The following is a 19,889-nucleotide window of genomic DNA, read 5'->3' as shown; positions in this document are numbered from 1 at the left end:
AAGCATCGAGTGCCGAAATAACTTGACAAATATTTGCACTGGCACCTCAGATAGAAGCCGGAGTGTCAGTGTGGGGCAGGTCATCTAAAAATAGTCACCATCCGTCAACTGAGGGTCACTGTCTCAGAGTGGCAAAAACCAGGAGATTAAACAAAGATGCTCACCCATTCACTGATATTAAAAAATAGCACAGAGGGTGCTCCTGCAGGCCATATGGGTAAAGTCCAGTCTCACTTTATACACTCACTGACTTCAGTAATGCTTTAAATGTCTATTGTATTCTCTTGGTTATGTGTAGTGCAGGTTAATTCATATAAGTAAATCTTGTAATTTTCCATTGTGTGGCTTAAGTGAGGAGGTACATGTACATTTCCTGCTCAAGTGAGCAAGTACACGTACTGTTTCTTATCTTAAAGTGGCTGAATTCCAATGTCAGACAAAACCATGCTCACGTGAGACGGATAACATGAGGTTTATTGCTTTCCCCAATGATTGACTATCACATAATGTTGACAAACTTCAGGGTTTTATGGAAAAATACACAGCCTACAGCATTATATACAGCTAAAGGGATTAACATTCTCAAAAGCATTTGTTCAGGTCCAAACTATGCTGGCTGTGCAGCACTTTCCTCTTTTGGCCTGGTGATAAAGGTTGCATTTTGTATATTTCACAAAAAATTAATTGAAATGTTGTTTGAAATATATATATATATAAAAAGAGATTTTATTTCGTGTGTATACAAGCAAAGATGTGGATTATGGATTTTTTTTAATAAACTAGTGAAGGTGTGCACGAAATTCAAATACTGCTCTTTCATTGGTTAAAGGGCGGATGAATAGCTGTCAATCCTCACTAATCTCAATTCTGATTGGATATATTTCAATCCCTCTCGCTTTACATCAAGCAAGCCTGCAAGCAAGGAACGTAAAAGCCAAGAAGCTGCGCCATTCACGTAAATTTTACGTTATTTTTATAGCGAAACGGTCAACGTTTGTCCTCAAACTACGTGCGTCGCGTAATAATGTACCTTTGGCAGCAGGTGAGGTCAAATGCAGAGGAACAGAACGGAAGAGGTTTGTTGACAGGTGGAGTAGAATATTTGAGCTTTTAACCAAAAAGGGGACAAATGGAGGACAGCAAAACGGCGCTAGTCGACAGCCTTATAATATGGGTGAGTTGATTTGGTCAAGTGAATGTGTCGTCGGTGCCATGGGAGCTATTTAACTTACCTGCTTTTAGCCAATGGGGTTTTCGCGAAAACACCTTCCATCAGCTCATGGAAAATAATAGGGAATGAGGCAGGGTAAGCTGTCAGTGTGGGCCTATTTAAGTGCTGTTTGGAAGGATAGCTACGGTTTCTGTAGCACTACTGGTACTAGGTGTTGCTAGGTGAGCAACAGAAACGGTCGTACCTCCAGCCTGCACACTATCGTGAAGTTAGCGTCCAGCATTTGCTCAGATGAAAAAACGAAAATATCCATCAATTTGACTGGCTGTGGCTTGACTTATTCAGATAATCCAATTAACAAAGAGATATATGGGGAGTGTTTCTCTTTGAAAATTTATTTTTGTTTTTAACGTTATGTAACTTATTAAATGTTGCTAACAGCAGTTCCCACTTTCACTGGTAGCCTGGTAGCAGATGTACGTATAGAGAATACACATAAATATATTTATTGCACTAAATCTTGTTTCACGTTCCTTAAATATACTGCTGATGTCTGTAGATCTGAGGTGCAAAACAAGAAGAAAACAAACGCAACAATACAACGTTTTCTGTTGGTTGTTGTCACGTGTGAACTGTTTTCTCTAGCATTGTTGGATATAATTTATTTTTCACTTTTTGTTTTGTTACTTTTAAAATAATGTTATGCACATATAAATTTGCCACTAGTATTTTATGCCAAAGAATCTGTGAGCTTAGGAAATAAAAATTCTCTTTCGAGTAAAACTATGAAACAACTGAACAGCTCATTCATTCATTCATTCATTCATTCATTCATTCATTCATTCATTCATTCAGCACCATCAAGCATCAATGATCATGCAACTGTTTTTAAAGTAGTAGCAGAAACTGCTGAATCTAAAATTGGAAACCTTTTGATAGATCTGGTTATTCCTGTAAACTGCGGGGTGTGTAGGCACACTCTCGCACAGTTATTGTTTGAAGAAGAGAATCATAGAGCAGGACAGCTCAACCTGCACCCTAGCCTCTGTTTGAATAATTTACCTCTTGTCTTAGGTTGGAAATCTTTGTCATTGCCACATGCAGATCATTTTTACCTTTACCTCTTTATCCATTTATCAGCTGAAATTTCAGCTTCCTTTTACTCTGTAGAGGTTTTGTTATAATTACACAGTAATGATGATAACATGTTTTTCTGCTTCTCAGCTGCAGACCTTCAACACTCCTGCACCCTGCAGAACAGCAGAGGAGCTCACTACTGGAGCAGCAATGTCACAGGCACTCCATCAAATGTAAGCGAGCAGATGTGCATTATTTATTTACAAGCAGTTTTGTTCGGCTTGAGTAATTCACTTCGCACAATGATGCCTGATTGTGTCCAGTAAGCAAAGGGAAATACCTGGTATAATGTATTTGTAACTTACCCAAATATTTATACAGGTGACCTACGGCTGAAAAAAGAGCACTCAGTCCCAAATAATTCCAATTACTCTCTATAATATGCTATACAAGATTTCTTACTCTACTTTGAAACACATTTAGAAAGCTGTCGACCATGTTCTTACTTTTCTGGGAGCATCTTTTGTTTTACTAAACTGCTTTCCATCTATTTCAGTCCTAAGTAGTACACATAGGATAGTGATTTTGTTTTGGATTCATTCGTTTTCTGTCATTTTTATTTATGCCATATTTACTTCCTCTTTCAACTTATACAGCAGTTTTGAGGTCTAAAATGAACAAAGAAGAAAGGCATGTTATGTTTCAAGTAAATCTTTCCACTTGGATATATAAAGCTAATGAGGGTACATTCCTGTTTTTGCCAAAATATTAAAAAAATATAAGAATAGAAAAATTTTAATAGCTTTCGTTACCAAAAAAAAAAAAAGAAGGGAACAGTGAGAAAACTAATTACAGCATTTGATTTAAAAAATTACTGTAGGATCAATTCCTTATGACGGATTTATGATTTATAACGATGTAATTGGGACAACTTTTTAAGGAGATGCCATGAGTATTTCATGTAATTACCTGCTGTGTGCTGCAGAGACCCTGCATGGTTCACCGATGGATGGCTGAGTCGAATCAAAACTGACGTTGAGGATAACTGGAGACTGAAGGTACAAGCACAGCCATGTCCCCTGCCCACCATCTAACTTCTTTGACTTATTTTTACTAAACTCCCTCGTTTTTGGTTCAGTTAGTGTTTTGCTGTTGCTGCCTTTTTTTTCTCCCCACAAGGCCTTTCTTAGAGATGGACAGCAAGAGAATTTTATATATCTAGTTTCATTAATAATATTACACACACACACAATTTCATTAACTTCTTTGTTTAAAGTTTTCCATTGTTTTGATATGAAATTTCAAAACTCAAGATCTCCACATGTTTATTAAAAAGTCTCAGCTCTTGTCATTGCATGAACATAAGTGTGTTGGAAGGGATATGTTGCTGTGGTTATTTGGGTTTTTATCATCTATATTTGTATTTTTAATAAAGCAATACATTTTTAATTTCTCTCCTCAGATGAACAATCTGAAGAAGATCCTTCAGATGGTGGTTGATTATTATAATGAGGTATGTCCTCCAGTTTTTTGCACAGTCCTGAGTAGGGATGTCAGGATTACAGATTTTCTTAGTACAATTGTTGTTTAAGAAATAGTCACGATTTTACCATTATTACGATTATTATGCTTAAATCAATTTCCCAGCACTATAATGTGTAAAATCACCTGAACACTCCTTCTCCTTGTCTCCTTGTCTATTAGTTTTAATCTAAAAATAACTCATTTGTTAAACAACAAAGTAAAGTAACCAAGAAGTCTTATTCTAGCTAAATCTCCTTTCCTGTGGAAAGAATAAATAAATCCAATTACCTCTGGATTTCTCTCAAATGGAGAAGGATACACGTCCTCTAACTGCACGTGGGAGGCTTCTTTCTGTAAACCACGTTATAAAAATGGTTTTAAACATTTCTTCTCTACCTTAGGGATCTTTACGATTGATTAATCATAGCATTTAATACCACGATTAATTGTAAAGTTAAGTAATCATGACATCTCTAGTTCTGAGATGGTTGGTACAAACGTATTTTACATGCAAATGACACTCTTTGTGTTTATTTGCATCTTTGGGGAGCTGTGGTGTTACACTGCTCACGTAAAGCGAAGTCCTATTTCAGCAAGCAGCATAGAAATCTTCACAATGAAATACCACACACCTTTTGCAGTTCAATTCATTCATCAATATTTAGGGTGTGTTTTACTCATCAAGCCTCACTTAGATCAGTGTTTCTTTTTGCATAATGTCAGGTGTTGGCCCAGGAAATCTCAGGCTTTCCTTTGCCTGATCTATCCCTGGTGGCTGAGCATGCAGACCCTGTGCAACTGGGAAGGCTGCTGCAACTCGTACTGGGCTGTGCTGTCAGATGTGAGCACAAACAAGGTATGCCACTGCTTGAAAGTTTCATTTAAATTCCATACACAAATGAGGCCTAATCAGGATGCATATACAGAGCTATCAACTGTATACATCAATTTGCAAAATCCTGTCAGCCAAACAGAGATTAGTTGGTGCCCTGCCAAGCCACAACTGGAAAACTAGCGTGAACAGAGGACACACATTATAAAAAGTAAATCTGTGTCTGTGTGTGATGACTTTCTCTCATTTTTGGCAGAATACATTCAGATCATCATGACCTTGGAGGAGTCTGTGCAGCATGTTGTCATGACAGCCATTCAAGAGGTCAGTTCATTCAGTTTTCTCCCTCTCCCAGATTAGACGTGTTAAACTTGTTCAGAAAGGCTTTGCTGAGCAGTTGTGCCTTTTTGAGTAATTTTTCTCAGAGACTCTTAGAAGGATTTCTTCAGCAGTGCTTGTTGAAGGAGGGCAGGATACACGCTTGTATATGGTGAAATTAGGCTGAAGCTTTGCAGCTTTTTTTTAATGGGTGTATTCAATAAACCCAGTGACATTTTTCCCCCCCTCAGCTCTTGAGTAAGGAGACCATGGCCCCGTTTGGAGCGGAGCTGTCAGGGGACTTGGAACAGCAGGTCAGTGTTACTAAATCCTTCTGAATGGGATTCTGTAATGTTAGTACTCACTGCTGTGAAATTTAGTTAAAAAAAATTAGAAATATCACGTAATTTAAATACTTTAAAAGGGAAATTGTATATTGATGAACATACATATATCAATATAAATATACCAGAATTAACCATAAGGCTGCTTTACATACAGCAACATACGTTTGCTGTATCTATAAAACAAAATATATTTCTTCTGTTAGTTTTAAATGTCACCCTTCCAAAATAAACTTTATGACAAAATTCCTACAAGTGTATTAAAAAGTTCATAATTTCTCAATTAGCACCTAATATGCAGGGTATTTTATTTTGTTCTTAAGGTATAAATACTGAAAAACAGTAAGAGAAAGCCTGAAATTATTTCACATTACAGTAATTTATCTTCAGGTTTTGTATTTGTGGCATATGACATTTAATTAAATCAGTTTATAGAGTTGTGAAAACTGCAGAAGCCAGTTGTTCATTATTGACATAGAGCTGATGTCACTACTAAACCTGATATTGCCATCTCAGAGGAGTCAACTCCACCTCCCTATTTAAGTTCTTCCTGGGGTATTTTTTCTTTTTATCAGTTTGAGGAAGATCATTACAACAGTTCAGAGACTCCCAGAGCTCAAATATCAGAGCTCACTCCCCAGTGGAGCCTCTGGGCTTCAGATTGGAAAATGAACCGAGGAATCAGTCATCTGTAACATGCGTAATTTTTAGTTACAGCTGAAGCTACCCGTGTTTTGCTAATCCAGATTCTTTTTCATGTGTCCAGCTAAAAAAAGCTCTGGAGGAACTTGCAACACTTCTGTCAGAAAAGGAATCACTAGCACAACGCTGTCAAGAACTGGACATACAGGTGAATTCAGAGCTTATTCAGACGATAAATTTGACAAGAAAGTACATGTTAATTGACTTTTTATCCAGAACAATGTCAGTAACACCTTGTAGATATTCAGCTCTCTGGGTCTACACAACCATGCAGGCCTTTGGTACAGTCCGAACAGGAGTTGTTATTTGCTGTAATGCTTGGATCCATTGTCTGGAGCTGCTGTGGCAGAATGACTGTGGGCTTACAGTCTGGGCTCCGCTGGTCCCACTGTGGCATCCAATCCATACTCTACCACTGTTAGGTCTCTCTAAGCACTGTGCAGGCAGACTGAATTTAGCATAGATGCTGATCAACTGTTCAACTGGACTCTCGACAGATTGATAGATCTGTACCCCGTCTTGTTCGTCTCGCTGCAGCAAGGTAAGTCCAACACGGCTGATCGTCGGGGAAAACTAAACACATCTAAACCAGCTGCTGAAATGTGCTCTCTAACCCAGCTAACAGATGACAGATGGTTGGATCAGGGTTTTGTTCAAGACAAGCCAGGCAATGCTTGATAATTTTTATATTATCGCAGACATTTACCTGTCAGTATCTGTCTGATGTGATTTAGACTTTGTCCTCTTCTTTAGAAAGAGCCAGCATTTAGAATATCTAGAGATGCTTCTTGGGTTTGGTTTGTTCACATGGTGAAAAAACAGTTTCACATGTTGTTATGGTGACGTGAAACAAACCGAAATTTAATGGCAAAAGATGGAGTTGTTAAGTGTTTAATTATAGATCTGAAAAGAAAGTCACTTGTGTTAGTAGAATTTATTAGGCAAAACATGTCCATATATATAAGTAAAAAAATTTTGCCCTAGATATTTTTATTGTTGTAAGCAGGATTTTAAATGATTACCTTGGCATCAGATTAATAGTTCAGCATTTTGTTGCTTGTTAAGCCAGTGAAAAAGGCTTGAATATGTTTGATAAGAAGGAAAACTAACCAACTGTACATTAACATGTTTGCTTAAAGTGTACTTTGTCTGTGCTCTGCTTCCAGCATGGATTAACTGCACTGTTTGTTTTAACAGCTGGGGCAGAAAGAGTTATTTGCTGTAGAAGGGGTGTGTCATCAGATGCTCAGATATGACTTTTCCGCCTTGCATGCAACCATTGAGGGAGAGGAGATTTAAAGATATTTTTTTTGTCCCCCTAATCCCCCCTCACCTAAACTCCAACCTCATATGCCTCAGATGAATGGCTCTGACAACTCATTTTTCGTGGTCAGGTGGCTGTTCTCCAAGAGGAACGGAACAGTTTATTGGCTGAGAATGATGTCCTAACAGACCGAGCCAATCAGCTGGATACATTTGATGACCCAAGCACACCCTCAGGGAGAAAACACAGTCAGCTACAGCAGCAACTTGAGGCACTGCAGGAGGAAAACTTCAGGTTTGCCAAATTAATCTTAACTGGACCTCATCTATCTCATTGCACACTGCTCATATGCTCATGTTTGTCTTCCAGGCTGGAGGCTGCCAAGGATGACTACCGGATCCACTGTGAGGAGTTGGAGAAGCAGCTGATTGAACTTCAACACCGCAACGATGAACTCACCAGCCTGGCAGAGGAGTCACGGGCTCTCAAAGATGAACTGGATGTCCTGAGGTTTGTGTGTGTGGTTGGTGTGCTGCTGAAGGTTGGTTGGTCCTTTCAACACAGAGCGTAACAATAAAGCATAAAGGATAAAAAGAAAAAAAAAATATGCTCAAGGATGTTTGATAAGAAGGTGGCAAGTCATTTGTGATTTAAAGGGAAACTTGCATATAGCTGGGTCTCGTAAGTTTGGGAGGAAACGCCAGATTATGGTTTCTCTGATTAGTTCCCCTTGTAACTGTCTAAGTGAAACTGATCACTGAAATAAGCTTGTGGTGTTTTTCCTACTTTGGGATGAGGGCTAACTTTGTGCTAAACCTAAGACAGAAAAACATTATTGGTAGCCAAGTTACTGATTCATGTAAAGTGAAATAAAATCCAAATAAGGGTACGATAAATGTTTAAGAACAAAATAAATCTTCATTTGTTGTATGGGTAATTTTAGCTTAAAACTAGAAAAAGCTAATTTCTGAAGTTAATGCTGTGTGATATACCAATCATAAATACAGATCTATTTTTTTTTTTTTGTCTGACAGAATTAAACATTAGGCAAGTTTAGCACTTACATACTTTGCTTTGGAGTATGTTCCCCTTATTCTGTATATTAAACACACACAATGTTCACATTAAGTAATATGTGTACCACACATTATTCCCAAATCTCTGTTTAGGTTCTGCTTCATGTATGTTTGCATTTTCCCTAAAACGCATCCTGCAGGAACTGTTCAGATCGAGTGGTGATGCTGGAGGCCTCAGTGGATACTTACAAGCGTAAGCTGGAGAATCTTGGTGATCTGAAGAGGCAAATGAAGCTGTTGGAAGAGAATAACATGACTTACATGCAGAATACTGTCAGCCTGGAGGAAGAGCTGCGCAAGGCTAATGCTGCACGTGCGCAGCTTGAATCATATAAGAGACAGGTATGTGATGAACTGAGAACATAGTTAAAGAGACAGTCCATGTATTTTTGTTTAGTTTAGTAAACTTTGGGTGTTTCTGGATGTTGGCACTTGCCTGGGAGAATATATTTGGTGCCATGTGATGTTTTATGTTTGTGGGTTTTTTTTTAGGTCCAGGAGCTACACAAGAAGTTGACCGAGGAGACGAGGCGAGCAGACAATCTAGCTTTTGACACAAAAAAGTTGGAGGAGAAATATGAAACTGTTATGAAGGAGAAAGAGGTATAGTAACTTTCGAAATGTCTCAGGAATAAAATAAATTCATTTTTTGCTGAGGTAAAACCAACTAACAATGAACTCTCTCCTGCTCTAGAGGATCATCATAGAGAGAGATTCTCTCAAAGAAATCAACGAGGAGCTGCGATGCACTCAGGCTCAACAGCACCAGCTCTCTCAGTCAGGTACCTCACTGCATATTATCCCTAGCCGTGTGGTTGCTGCTTACAGTTGCCCTTCTAGTTTATTATTAAACACACTTGCTGTTTCCTCACACAGGGATGGTTCCCTCTGGGAGCCCAAGCCATGATAACCTGGCAGCTGAATTAATGCCTGTTGAATACAAGTAAGATCATTTAACATCATCTACCACAAATTCTTCTGGTTCCATTACGGTCTATGAGCTCTGACTTTCTGTGACTGTATAGAGAGAAATTCATCCGACTGCAGCATGAGAATAAGATGCTGAGGCTGCAGCAGGAGGAATATGAGCGAGAGAAGATCGCTGCTCTGCAGGCTCAGCTGGAGGAAGCTGATAAAACACGCAGCGAACTGGACACTGAAAACAGGTTAAATGTTAATGTCTGTTTGTTTTTGCTAACTTCCTTTTCAAGCAAAGTCACCTTGCATGCCAATCCTCTTCTGCATGTTGGTTAATCTTCAGACTGAGCCGAGAAAGGATCAGTGAGCTGCAGCAGCAGGTTGAGGACCTTCAGAAGGCTCTGCAGAGTCAGGCGGCCAAACCTGATGATGTAAGTGCCCAGAGAGCGTCCCCCACAGAGTTAATCTTAAGCTATTAGACTTTGTCATGGTGTAAAGAAAAAAAAATGCATTACTCTTATTTCTGTGAGCCTTAAACTTCATTAGGAGGTTATTATTTTACAACAGAACTAGTTCATTTCATTATTTTTGCTGTTCACAATGAATTGCTCTGACCCTGTTTAAATTGTCTTTTTTTTCTTTCGGTCAGTCAAACCTGAAGCGAAAACTGGATGCTCACATGTGAGTGTGTGACTTGGGTTTTTACTTTAACAGTGCAGGAATATAAATTTAGTGTTTAGTGTTTCTGAACTGAGGTTAATAAAACGCTTATTTCTCAGGGTCCAGCTGAATGAAGCTCAGGATGAAATCATGAAGAAGAAAGAGCTCCTCGAAGACCTTCAGCCTGACAACACTCAGACCTGTAAGTCCCAAGTTTTACATCATACTGCTTCGAAAACATGGTTGTAAATCTAGATTTAGCATCAGTAATAACAATAATGTTCTCTTGTTTTAAAGCATTGAAGCTGGATGAGCTGATGGCTGCTCTGAAGAAGAAGGATGATGACATGCGGGCCATGGAGGAGAGGTACAAGATGTACCTGGAGAAAGCCCGCAATGTGAGTCATTTTAATATTGTTTTGTTGATCCCTAAAATTTGAGGTTAAATATTGTACAGTGTCAATGTTTTACTGTTGTTCTGTCTTCTTTGCATGAAGGTAATACGAGCACTGGACCCGAAGCTGAATCCTGCCACTGCTGAGATCCAGGCCTTAAGGAGCCAGCTGGCAGACCGGGACAAACAGATTCTCACCCTTGAAGTAAATTCACATTTCAACTAAAGCTTGTAATTTCAATTTACAGGATGGCTTTAAGGGATTGAATGTTACTAATGTTTGGCTGTTTTCTTTTTCCTTCTAGCGTCAGTGTGAGCAGGCTAGACTGAGAGAATATGAGGAGAAGCTGATAGTCACAGCCTGGTATAACAAGGTGACGTAAATCCACCTCAAGATTTCTTTGGTAAATTTACCTCGGCTGTAAAGACTCACAGCTGATTCTGAAAATGTTCCTATTTCTGTCTTCAGAGTTTGAACTTTCAGAAGCTGGCTATTGAATCTCGTCTTGGGGGCCGCACTCCTTCCATGCTGTCCCCCGGACAGTCCTTTTTGACGCAGCAGCGCCAAGTCTCAAACGCCCCACGCCGGCCACCTTCTATCAGCGTGCCTGCCACTACCTCCCAGTAGACTGTCATGGAAACATGTCTCACCTTATTCAAAGCAAGGCAAAAATACACAGCCATCAGTCCCTCTAACAAGCGAGCACTCAAGTGACCTTAAACACATCTGCCCTTAGCCTTTTGGTAGGAGGTCATGGATAAGCTGATTGGAATCAGTGAGCACCCACTTATCAAGCAACACAACAGGTCACCCACCCGAGGTTACACCTGAAGTTACAGCATACTGTCCCGCCGTACATTAGCCTGAAAGATGACCTTTCTAACCACACTATCCCCTCAGTTCACCTCAGCGCTCTCTGACCCTCACTTATTCAACCTTGGGGTTTCTGCAACCTCATATTAATACTTTCTATAATTAGTTTAGCCTTGGCTCTTGGTATATCCTTAAATTTAGTCAGGAATCAGAGAAATATGTCTTCTTAATATTTTTATTCAGAATTAGAGCCTGTTATATTAATAAATGGAATTTTAAAAGGCGTGACTTGAATGCTGAAGCCACCTAAATGTAACTTGAGCTGATTGTAGAAGCATATATGAAGTGTATTATCATGCTATGCAGTGAAGTGTGTGTTTGTGTAGTCATCCTGCAGAGCAATGAAAACTTTTTTTCTTTTTATTTCTGCTTTAAGGAATCACTTTCTAGATTTGGTGCTGGCCACCAACAACTTTTAAGCATCAAACATCAGGCACTTACAAGGTTTTTCTTGATTGTTCTCTTTTTTTTTGTTAGTTTTTTTTCTTAAAATGGAGAAAGAACATTATTTCACAGGCTGTGAAAATCCTGTTAATCACAATAATGATAATCAAGATTTAAGGTGCTGCAACCAGAAAAATCTTTTTCACAAATCTTAGAGAGGGAATCCAGGAAAAGTGTATTATTCTTTTCTATATCTCCACAGAGTGGTGTACTGGCAGCATGCACTTACGACAATAATAGCTTGATCTTATTTAGTAGTAAATAATCATTAACTATATACATAAATTGTCCAGTTTTAATCAAAACACGATTTAACACCAGCTTTGGATCAAAATGTGAGACCCAGGTTAAGCACTCATGTCTGCAAATTGTAACTTGAAGAGTTTTTAATTAATGTAGTTAATCATGTTTTTGGGAGTTTAAGTGCCAGTTCAGAGTAAAACGCGCTGTAGAGAAGCAGATATCTTCTTTCTCATGGTTGGTTATTGGCTGTCTGATGCTACTTGGTGTAAGTTGAACCATTTCACTACATAAAGAAGCTTCTGATTGAACTTCTCACTTTGTGGCAAGACTCAAGAAGCGTCCTGTTATGGCTTTGACACATTTGATAAATAGGTCTTTTAATTTTTCCTTTACAGTTAATAATTCTTGTAGATTGCTGGTTTTAAAAGGAGTGTCATTCATTTGAAAGGAAGTACGATCAAACGTAGCACAGCACAGTAACCACATCAGTGGGGTGATAGGTTTTTGTGTTAAATTATAAAAGAAAGGCATTGTGACTTTTCAGGAATTCCAAGAGGTTGATGTTTTAAAGATTTCACCTGTTTTTGTGAATAAATACTGTTTTTCTAAAACTGCATGTTTTATTTAGTTGCATCAGTCACAGCTTAGTTCCAAAAATGAAGAAACATAAGTATAATGTTGGCAAAATAATGTTTATTTAAAGCACATCATTACCAACTTCATGCAACAATAAAGGAGTAATTTACAAATCAGTCACAGTGGGGTAGATCCAACCATACATAGTGTATTAAAGCTACAAAAGTCAAAAAGAAATCTGGGGTTTGTTGTGACATTTATTTCTCTAGTAGACAATAGTCCAATTATAAATGAGTGTGAGATCTGGTCAACTTCAGATTTTTTGTCTGCTAGTTTCAAGCTTTGGAAAAAGAATGACTCATTTCACATTGTGACTAAACAAGGAGCATGCCACGATCCCCTATCATTAAATAGAACCATGCATTGTAGTAGTAGTGTAGTAGAATTTGCCACAAAACTCCAATAAGATAGTATGTACACAAGTGTCTTTCATCTTTTCTGCAGCATTTTGTTAGTAGCAAATAGTCTGCAAGGCTCAGCGAGACTTTGCAAAGATCTTAAAAGGATACGGAGTGCGTGTGGCTCCAGTTATTCCCTCTATGCTCAGCTCAACTCCCTCCAGAGTGGAAAATTTAAACTTCTGACATAAACTCACAAAAAACAAGAAGAGTTCCATCCTTGCCAACGCCTCGCCGAGGCAGGCACGTTTTCCTGGGAAAAACAGCATTCATTATTATCACACAAAGTACACTGCTTCTAAACCCTCATTTCATTTTCTTAAATAGGTTCTTTTCAGCCTCTGATAAAAAAAAATGATCAGAGGTGCAGTTATCACTTCAATGTGAAGTTACCTGCAGAGAAGGGCAGGAATGCTTCTCTCCTGAAGAACTTTCCCTCAGCATCCAGGAAGTGTCCAGGGTTGAAGGTGTCTGGAGTCTCCCATTCATTCTTGTCAAACAGCACAGAGGTCAGGTTAGGCATCACAGCAGTCCCCTACACACACACAAGACAACAATCAAAAGAACATGTATTAGTAAAAGAATAAAACTGTAATACAGCCAGGTCTTGACATCTTTCACTTTATACTGACAACTAACTTTTACATCAGCAATAGTAACTAAGTTGGAAATGATTATTGTGGCTCGGTGCGTATTCAATACAAATTTGAACCCTATCCAGGAAGGGTTTTCATAGAGGGACAAACTAATAATTAAAAGAAAAGATCAGTGGTTTTGCAAGGTCACATGAACTTTGTGGATGTTTTCTCATGTTTTGTCAAAACTTGTACTGAGAGTTGACATTAAACAAAACATAGACCACTTCAAACAATAAGTATGTTTGATGCCTTGCAACCAAAATAACTATAAAGCAGCACAAATCAGAGAATGAATTTGCTGAAGGACAAGTCTGCTTTGAGGAGTTAAACCTACAGTATAAATCCTCATAGTCTAAATTCTCAGAATTTTTCTATTTCGTTTTCATGGTATATAAATATCCTTCTGTAGCTATTTCAAACACCCTTGGCTAATTTTCTAATTTCATGTAGCAGCTATGGCTACTATGTACAGTAATAGATGCACCTTTGGTATGACGTAACCCCCCAGCGTTGTGTCCCTGGCCGCCTTCCTGAGCCCATTGAGCGGAACAATGTTTCCCATCCTCTGGATCTCGTGGATGACGGCGTCGGTGTAAGGCATGTTTGGTCTGTCTCCCATCGAGGGCTGGCGGCTCCGTCCGATCACTCTGTCTATCTCTGCTTGGACTTTGTCTAAAAGGCAAATCCAGTTTAGTTATTGATCTTTAACATGTTTGACTCTCCTAACCTTACTAAAATGTGTTTTATCTGAATCTACCTTGGATGTGAGGATCCTTGATGAGGTAAATGAGTCCCCATTGCAAAGTCTTTGAGGTTGTTTCACTGCCAGCCAAGAATAGATCCAGACAGCATAGAACCAGGTTTTCTTCCTCAAATCCCATACCAGTGTTTCTGTTGTGCTGTTAAGCAGATTGAGGGGAGAAAAAAGTCAGTACTTACATTTTTTCTCCTCATGTTTACTGCTCTGTTAACCCAAATGTCAACACCATACTCTCTCCTCTAGTAGAAACTTGTCTATGTAATCTCGAGGGTTGCTGGGGTCCAGATCCAACTTGTGTCTATCTATCTCTCTCTTGATAGATGCCTCTAAGGATTTGGAGCTGGTGAAGATACCATTGTGAGGCCCTGGGAGGATTTTCATCAGTACTGGGAATGCATCATATAACTGTTAGGAGAGCAAATAAAAAAAATAATGCAGTAAGTTTCTGTCAACAACTGTCTCAGGAAATTATTTCTGGGATCCTGTTTTTGTGTTTTTAAGTTTTTATGCAAAGCAGATGTGCCTGAGTTTGATTTTATGTCTTACTAAAGCCCATACGGAGCCTTCCAGATAGGCCATGTCAGTCAGATTCTTCAACATGCTTTGGAAGTCGCGATCACTGTAGTCAAACCGTCTCCCGAAGACAATCTGGCAGATGATGTTGGACACAGCGTTGTTTAAGAGTGGCACAGGGTCAAAGGGCTCACCTAAACAGAGGGGATGTCTTTAGCCACCATACACTATTTTATTTATTTATTTTTATTTAAGTTTAGCCTCTTTTTTGTTACTTACCTTTCTTTTTCTCTACTGCTTCCTGTAGACACTGAGTCTCTTCACAGACTTTCTGCTCCATGGAGTTATTTGCCAGACCAAAAGAGCGTAATGTGGCCATTGCAAATCGCCGCTGTCTCCTCCACACCTTGCCGTTACTGAAAAAAAGACCGGCTGCCACAGAAAAAAAAAAAAAAAAAGGTAAACATTGCACAGTTACTGTTGGAAAGTTGACTTACTCAGTCATGATGACTTGTCTCAATTATATATTTGTATGATTCACCTAAATTTCCTGAGTAAATTCTTGTCACCATCGGGCTGTAAGGGCGGTCCACAAAGTTGTCGGCCTGTGTCACTAAAGCCTCCTTCACCATCTTCCACCCGGACACAAACACTGTTTTGTGTCTTCCCAGACGTATGCAGAACACGCTCCCGTAAACATCAGCAAGCTGAAGATACAACAACAGAGAATAAAAGGCCTGTTGTTCAGCATGTGATTCAGTAAAGAAGGTAGTGTGTTGTTTACACTGTTACCAAACTTCTTCAGGATTTTAGCATTTTTTTCCCTGCTAAACTCTGTTTAATAGAACAAAAACAAACAAACAAATGAATAAATAAATAAATTGTGGGCATTTTTAAAATTCTTCATCGTTCAAATTATTTGAAGCAAGAAGTTAGAGCTGATCAGTGATTTCTTTTGCTGTTTGACATGCTGTTTAACACAGTAATGCAATGCCTTAAAGCTGCCAGCTTACCTTAGTGAGGTAAATATGAGGCTGTTTAGCCTCAATGCTGAAAATGTTCCCCAAAATAGGGAGAGCTGGTGGTCCTGGAGGAAAGTGTGGTGGGTCCTTTTTGTTAAGAAATAACACCACGAGGAGAACAGCAAAGAGAAAAACCAGCATCCCCCTTAGATTAAACCACTGACACAACAAGCACAGCCACATTGTGAATGAGAGAAAGACGCAAAGGACTGTCCAGAACTTCTCTCTTCATCATTCATTATGAGTTAGAGATGGGCTGGTCCTCTGCTGACTCACAGTTTAGGTAGATATGAAGTGTGTGACAGTGAGTCAGGCCTCTTGTAGCCAAATGAAGAATAGATAATTTTGAAAAGGTTAAAGAAAGCTGAGTAAAACAGACTTTTACACACAAGGAAATGCCATGTGTTATTTAAAGTTTTTAACTTTGTCAAAAATAAATAGCTGGAATGACATCTTCCTTTTCACAACCAAACTGGTGATATTTTTGTGAATAAATCACATGAACGCTTGCTGAGATAATTTAGAGATGTAGATGTTCACCACAAATGCTGACAAAGTTGATGACAGATTATTGTAAATTTGCCTGCATATTTTTTTATTCTTCAAAACCAGACATGCTGCAGCTCTTTTCTTTTATAGCAGAAACTGCCACTAGATGGCAGCAAAGTAAAGTAAATTTAAATATTCTCGTTAACCTATGGCTCTTGTTTTTTTCAACAAAAGTTATGTACAAACAACATGGCATACAACTTCTTTTTGCAAAACGTTCGAGCAGATGCATAGAAGGAAAAAACAAAGGAACAGTGGAGAATATCGATCTTAAATATATGTATACATGTGCATAATTAAATACATATATATAGATACATAAAAGCATATATACATTTAAAAAAAAATAAAAATAAAAAGTAAATCATATTTTCCAAATAAATTGAAAAGTCTGATTGCATTTTGTAGGAGAGGAGCTCATTACAAAACATGTAGAATCTGGGTTTCACCTTCATGTATCTACATTTATGTATATAATAATTACCAAGAATAAGCACATTGTTTACCAAAAGGTCCAAATCATTATAATCCATAACAACACCATAGATAACGTCTGTTTGAGAAAAGGGCTGGAGTTGAATTTTTGTGTGCAGCCAGTCATGTATATCAGCCCACAGAGCTTCAGAGAAGGGACAGTGATAAAATAAGTGAGCAGAGGTTTCATAATCATCACAAAATGCACAATTATTTGTTTCTAGACCAAATCTTTGCTGTAATAACTCACCGGATGGATACACACCATTTAAATTTTTAAAATGGATTTCTTTAGCTTTTGGATTTACAGAGAATTTTAAATATTTAGAACGTAGAGAATATATGATTTCTTTAGAGAAAATTTGTTTGATGGAGTTGCGGAAGGGTAATAAGGGGTGTGAGATTTCGTCAAATATCCTTCTGATTGTTTTATTTGAAATTTTAGTGCTTACAACTTCACAACTTCCCACTAGTAGACATGGGAGTTGAGTTATAGATGATCCCTTGTATCAAGTTTAAAGTAGGAATAGGAATGGCTTTCATTATGGCAACAAAGGAGTTAAAATTAACAACCAGATCATATTTAAGACAAACATTTTCAGATGTAATCACACACTCCCTATCATATACCTTATATACATATCATATACCAAATACCTTTATCCATCCACTCCTTATTATACAATGATTTATTTCTAATTTTAATGTATCTGTTGTTCCAAATTGGCGTGTTGTGCGGGGTGAAATTATGATTGTTCAAAAGTTTCCAATATAAAAGAACTTATTGATGAAACCAAGACAATTTGACAGGAAGGTTCTGAACATTGAAATCACATCTTAATAAAAGCTCAATACCTCTTAGTTTTTTAAAGATTTCTCTTGGACTGTAAAACCAGAAGCTGTTGTTGGTCAGGAGGGATTTTAACCAGTTGAATTTTAGGGTACCATTGATGAAGTCAAAATCAATGGCCTGTAGACCCCCGTCTTTGTATTCTTTGATTCTCTTAATAAAGTGCATTTTTGTTCTTCCAGATATAGTCAAAATTAATTTGGTTAATTTTCTTTATGGCTCTATTAGTGATAGCCAAAGAATATGCTGGGTAAATACATCTCGATATGCTTTCCATCTTAGTAAGAAAAATTCGACCTAATAAACTAATATCTCTTAACAACCAGGAGTTGAGTTTAGTTTGACATACAGATATTGTCTTCCAAATATTCATATTTTCTCTTTCAACCAGGTTTTTTGTTATATTTACTCCTAAGTATTTGACAACTGATTTTATGGGAATGTTACATGCTGTTGTTAAATCACTGTGATGAACTGATATTAACTCACATTTATTTAAGTTGAGTTTGAGTCCAAAAGTCTACAGCTTTGTCCAGCTCAGGAATGGAGATGTCCTCATCACATAATTTGTCAAAGTCCTCGTCTACACAGGGGATGAGATCTTTGATATGGTTGAAGAAAAGATCTGAGTCAGATTTAGAAAAGGTAGATGTATAAAAAGATTACTGTAAAAGGAAGTGATTTCTTTGGCAATCTTGGCTGGATCTGTACATAACTGATTCTGGATCAAAAGGGTTTTGATAGAGTTTCTGTCCTGTCTTCTTTTTTCTAATCAACAAAAATAAGCAGTACTTCTTTCCCCTTCCTCTCTCCACTTGGCTCTGGATCTCATATAGGCCCCTTCTGCTTTTTTAATATAAATTTCATCCAGCTTTGTTTTTAAAGTCAATACTTTTTGTCTGTCGCAGGCGGTTGGTGGTGCCTTATTGCAATGCATGTTTATTTCTTTAATTAAATTGAGTTCTACAAGTTTGTTACGACGGTTATAAAACTTTCCAAACTGAGTGGAGAATTCTCAAATTTTAAATTTTAAGAATTCCTATTTGGACACATAGGATATAATGGTGTCATCAGTCATCACTTTAACAATAAAGGAATTTATATCATTGCAGTATTCTTGACAATTCAGTAAGGTAGAGTTAAATTTCCAGTAGCTCTTATTTCTGCAGCTACTGTCAGGTGGTTTGAGGCTTAACTTATTCATGGAGTGATCTGATAGAGGAGCTGCTGATATGCAGCATTCTGAAACGGAGCTCACCACTGAAGCCGAAATTAACCAGAAGTCAGTCCTGGATTTTATGTCATTATTTGGTTTGAACCAGGAGTATTGTTTTATGTCAGTGTGTTTTATTCGCCAGGGGTCTACTAAGTTATGATTGCCACAGAAATGTGATAACACCGGGTTATGAGAGCTGTGATAAAATTTAGGAGGGAATCGGTCCATAAATTCATCATCAACCAAGTTATAATCTCCCCCAGCTTTTACATTAACAATATGATATTGGAGTTTAAGGTTTTCAATATTATCTGAAATGTCATTGAGTAATATTTTGTTCTGAGCTGGGTTGTTAAAGCCATAAACGTTAACAATAATACTGTACTGATTGTCTATGTTGAGAATGCAGATTAACCAGTGCCCATTGTTGCTGGATCTGGACGGTACAAGTTTACCAGGAGAATTACAAAATAAAATTGCTAACCCAGCTGATTTGGTGGAGCCATGGTCAAAGATAATTCTATCCCCCCATTGATTAGTACAAAAGTTTTCGTCATCAGGTTTTCAGTGTGTCTCCTGTAGCAAAGTATGAACTTTCTCACCCTTACAAAATAAAAAAAATGGATTTTCTCTTTGTGATATCTCTTAAGCCCCTAACATTTAAGGAAATACAAGAAAAATCAACATACATCGCAAACAACAGCTACCAACCGCTAGTGAGCAGTGACAAGTCAAATGAGTGAGGACAAATAGGGAATAAGGAAGCGTCTGCAAGGTGACATTACATTGTCCCTTCAAAATCAAATATCATTAACTTAACCAACCAACATTTTTAAAGCAGGGAATAGTGAAACCCTTTTTTCAACCTTTTTCAATATTTTAAAACTCAGTTGTACACCTCAAAAGTTTTTATTAAGTAATTCTGTGCCCGCCGATGTATCTAGCTCCACCTCTATAGTAAGCTGTTTTACCAGCTGCCCTTGCTTGTTGTA

At 38.0% G+C, this 19,889-nt stretch overlaps 2 protein-coding genes across 2 annotated transcripts; one reads left to right on the top strand and one right to left on the bottom strand.

Annotated features, from left to right (window-relative positions):
• Positions 1-1,021: 1,021 nt before the first annotated feature.
• hook1 (hook microtubule-tethering protein 1) lies at positions 1,022-12,452 on the top strand. The gene is made up of 22 exons (XM_042006663.1): positions 1,022-1,174; positions 2,396-2,481; positions 3,234-3,306; positions 3,711-3,761; positions 4,496-4,628; positions 4,861-4,928; positions 5,174-5,236; positions 6,033-6,116; positions 7,363-7,526; positions 7,602-7,742; positions 8,449-8,650; positions 8,801-8,911; positions 9,003-9,090; positions 9,185-9,251; positions 9,334-9,474; positions 9,570-9,657; positions 9,876-9,907; positions 10,006-10,088; positions 10,184-10,284; positions 10,384-10,485; positions 10,586-10,654; positions 10,750-12,452. Exons 1-22 carry the CDS (start codon positions 1,130-1,132, stop codon positions 10,906-10,908), a joined length of 2,151 nt encoding a protein of 716 aa, XP_041862597.1. The 5' UTR covers positions 1,022-1,129; the 3' UTR covers positions 10,909-12,452.
• Positions 12,453-12,515: 63 nt separating this feature from the next.
• LOC121653299 (cytochrome P450 2J2-like) lies at positions 12,516-16,003 on the bottom strand. The gene is made up of 9 exons (XM_042006674.1): positions 15,800-16,003; positions 15,328-15,493; positions 15,066-15,218; positions 14,820-14,980; positions 14,505-14,678; positions 14,271-14,412; positions 13,998-14,185; positions 13,269-13,410; positions 12,516-13,128 (listed from the first exon to the last, which is right to left on the bottom strand). The coding sequence occupies exons 1-9, from the start codon at positions 15,989-15,991 to the stop codon at positions 12,953-12,955; spliced, it is 1,494 nt and encodes a 497-aa protein (XP_041862608.1). The 5' UTR covers positions 15,992-16,003; the 3' UTR covers positions 12,516-12,952.
• Between the last annotated feature and the right edge of the window lie 3,886 nt (positions 16,004-19,889).

The sequence above is a fragment of the Melanotaenia boesemani genome, chromosome 14 (assembly GCF_017639745.1).
Source record: "Melanotaenia boesemani isolate fMelBoe1 chromosome 14, fMelBoe1.pri, whole genome shotgun sequence".
In the NCBI taxonomy this organism is placed as follows: Eukaryota; Metazoa; Chordata; class Actinopteri; order Atheriniformes; family Melanotaeniidae; genus Melanotaenia; species Melanotaenia boesemani.
The sequence above is the reverse complement of the archived record's forward strand: the minus strand, read 5'-3'. Positions and strand labels throughout refer to the sequence as shown.

Excerpts from the sequence above, each read along its gene's own strand:
- hook1 (XM_042006663.1), top strand. The coding sequence starts at position 1,130 with ATGGAGGACAGCAAAACGGCGCTAGTCGACAGCCTTATAATATGG. Across the intron at positions 3,762-4,495 it reads TGGTTGATTATTATAATGAG|GTGTTGGCCCAGGAAATCTC; the intron begins GTATGTCCTCCA and ends GCATAATGTCAG. Across the intron at positions 9,252-9,333 it reads TTAATGCCTGTTGAATACAA|AGAGAAATTCATCCGACTGC; the intron begins GTAAGATCATTT and ends GTGACTGTATAG.
- LOC121653299 (XM_042006674.1), bottom strand. The coding sequence starts at position 15,991 with ATGTGGCTGTGCTTGTTGTGTCAGTGGTTTAATCTAAGGGGGATGCTG. Across the intron at positions 14,679-14,819 it reads AAGGCTCCGTATGGGCTTTA|TTATATGATGCATTCCCAGT; the intron begins GTAAGACATAAA and ends CTCTCCTAACAG. Across the intron at positions 14,413-14,504 it reads AGTTTCTACTAGAGGAGAGA|CACAACAGAAACACTGGTAT; the intron begins GTATGGTGTTGA and ends TCTGCTTAACAG.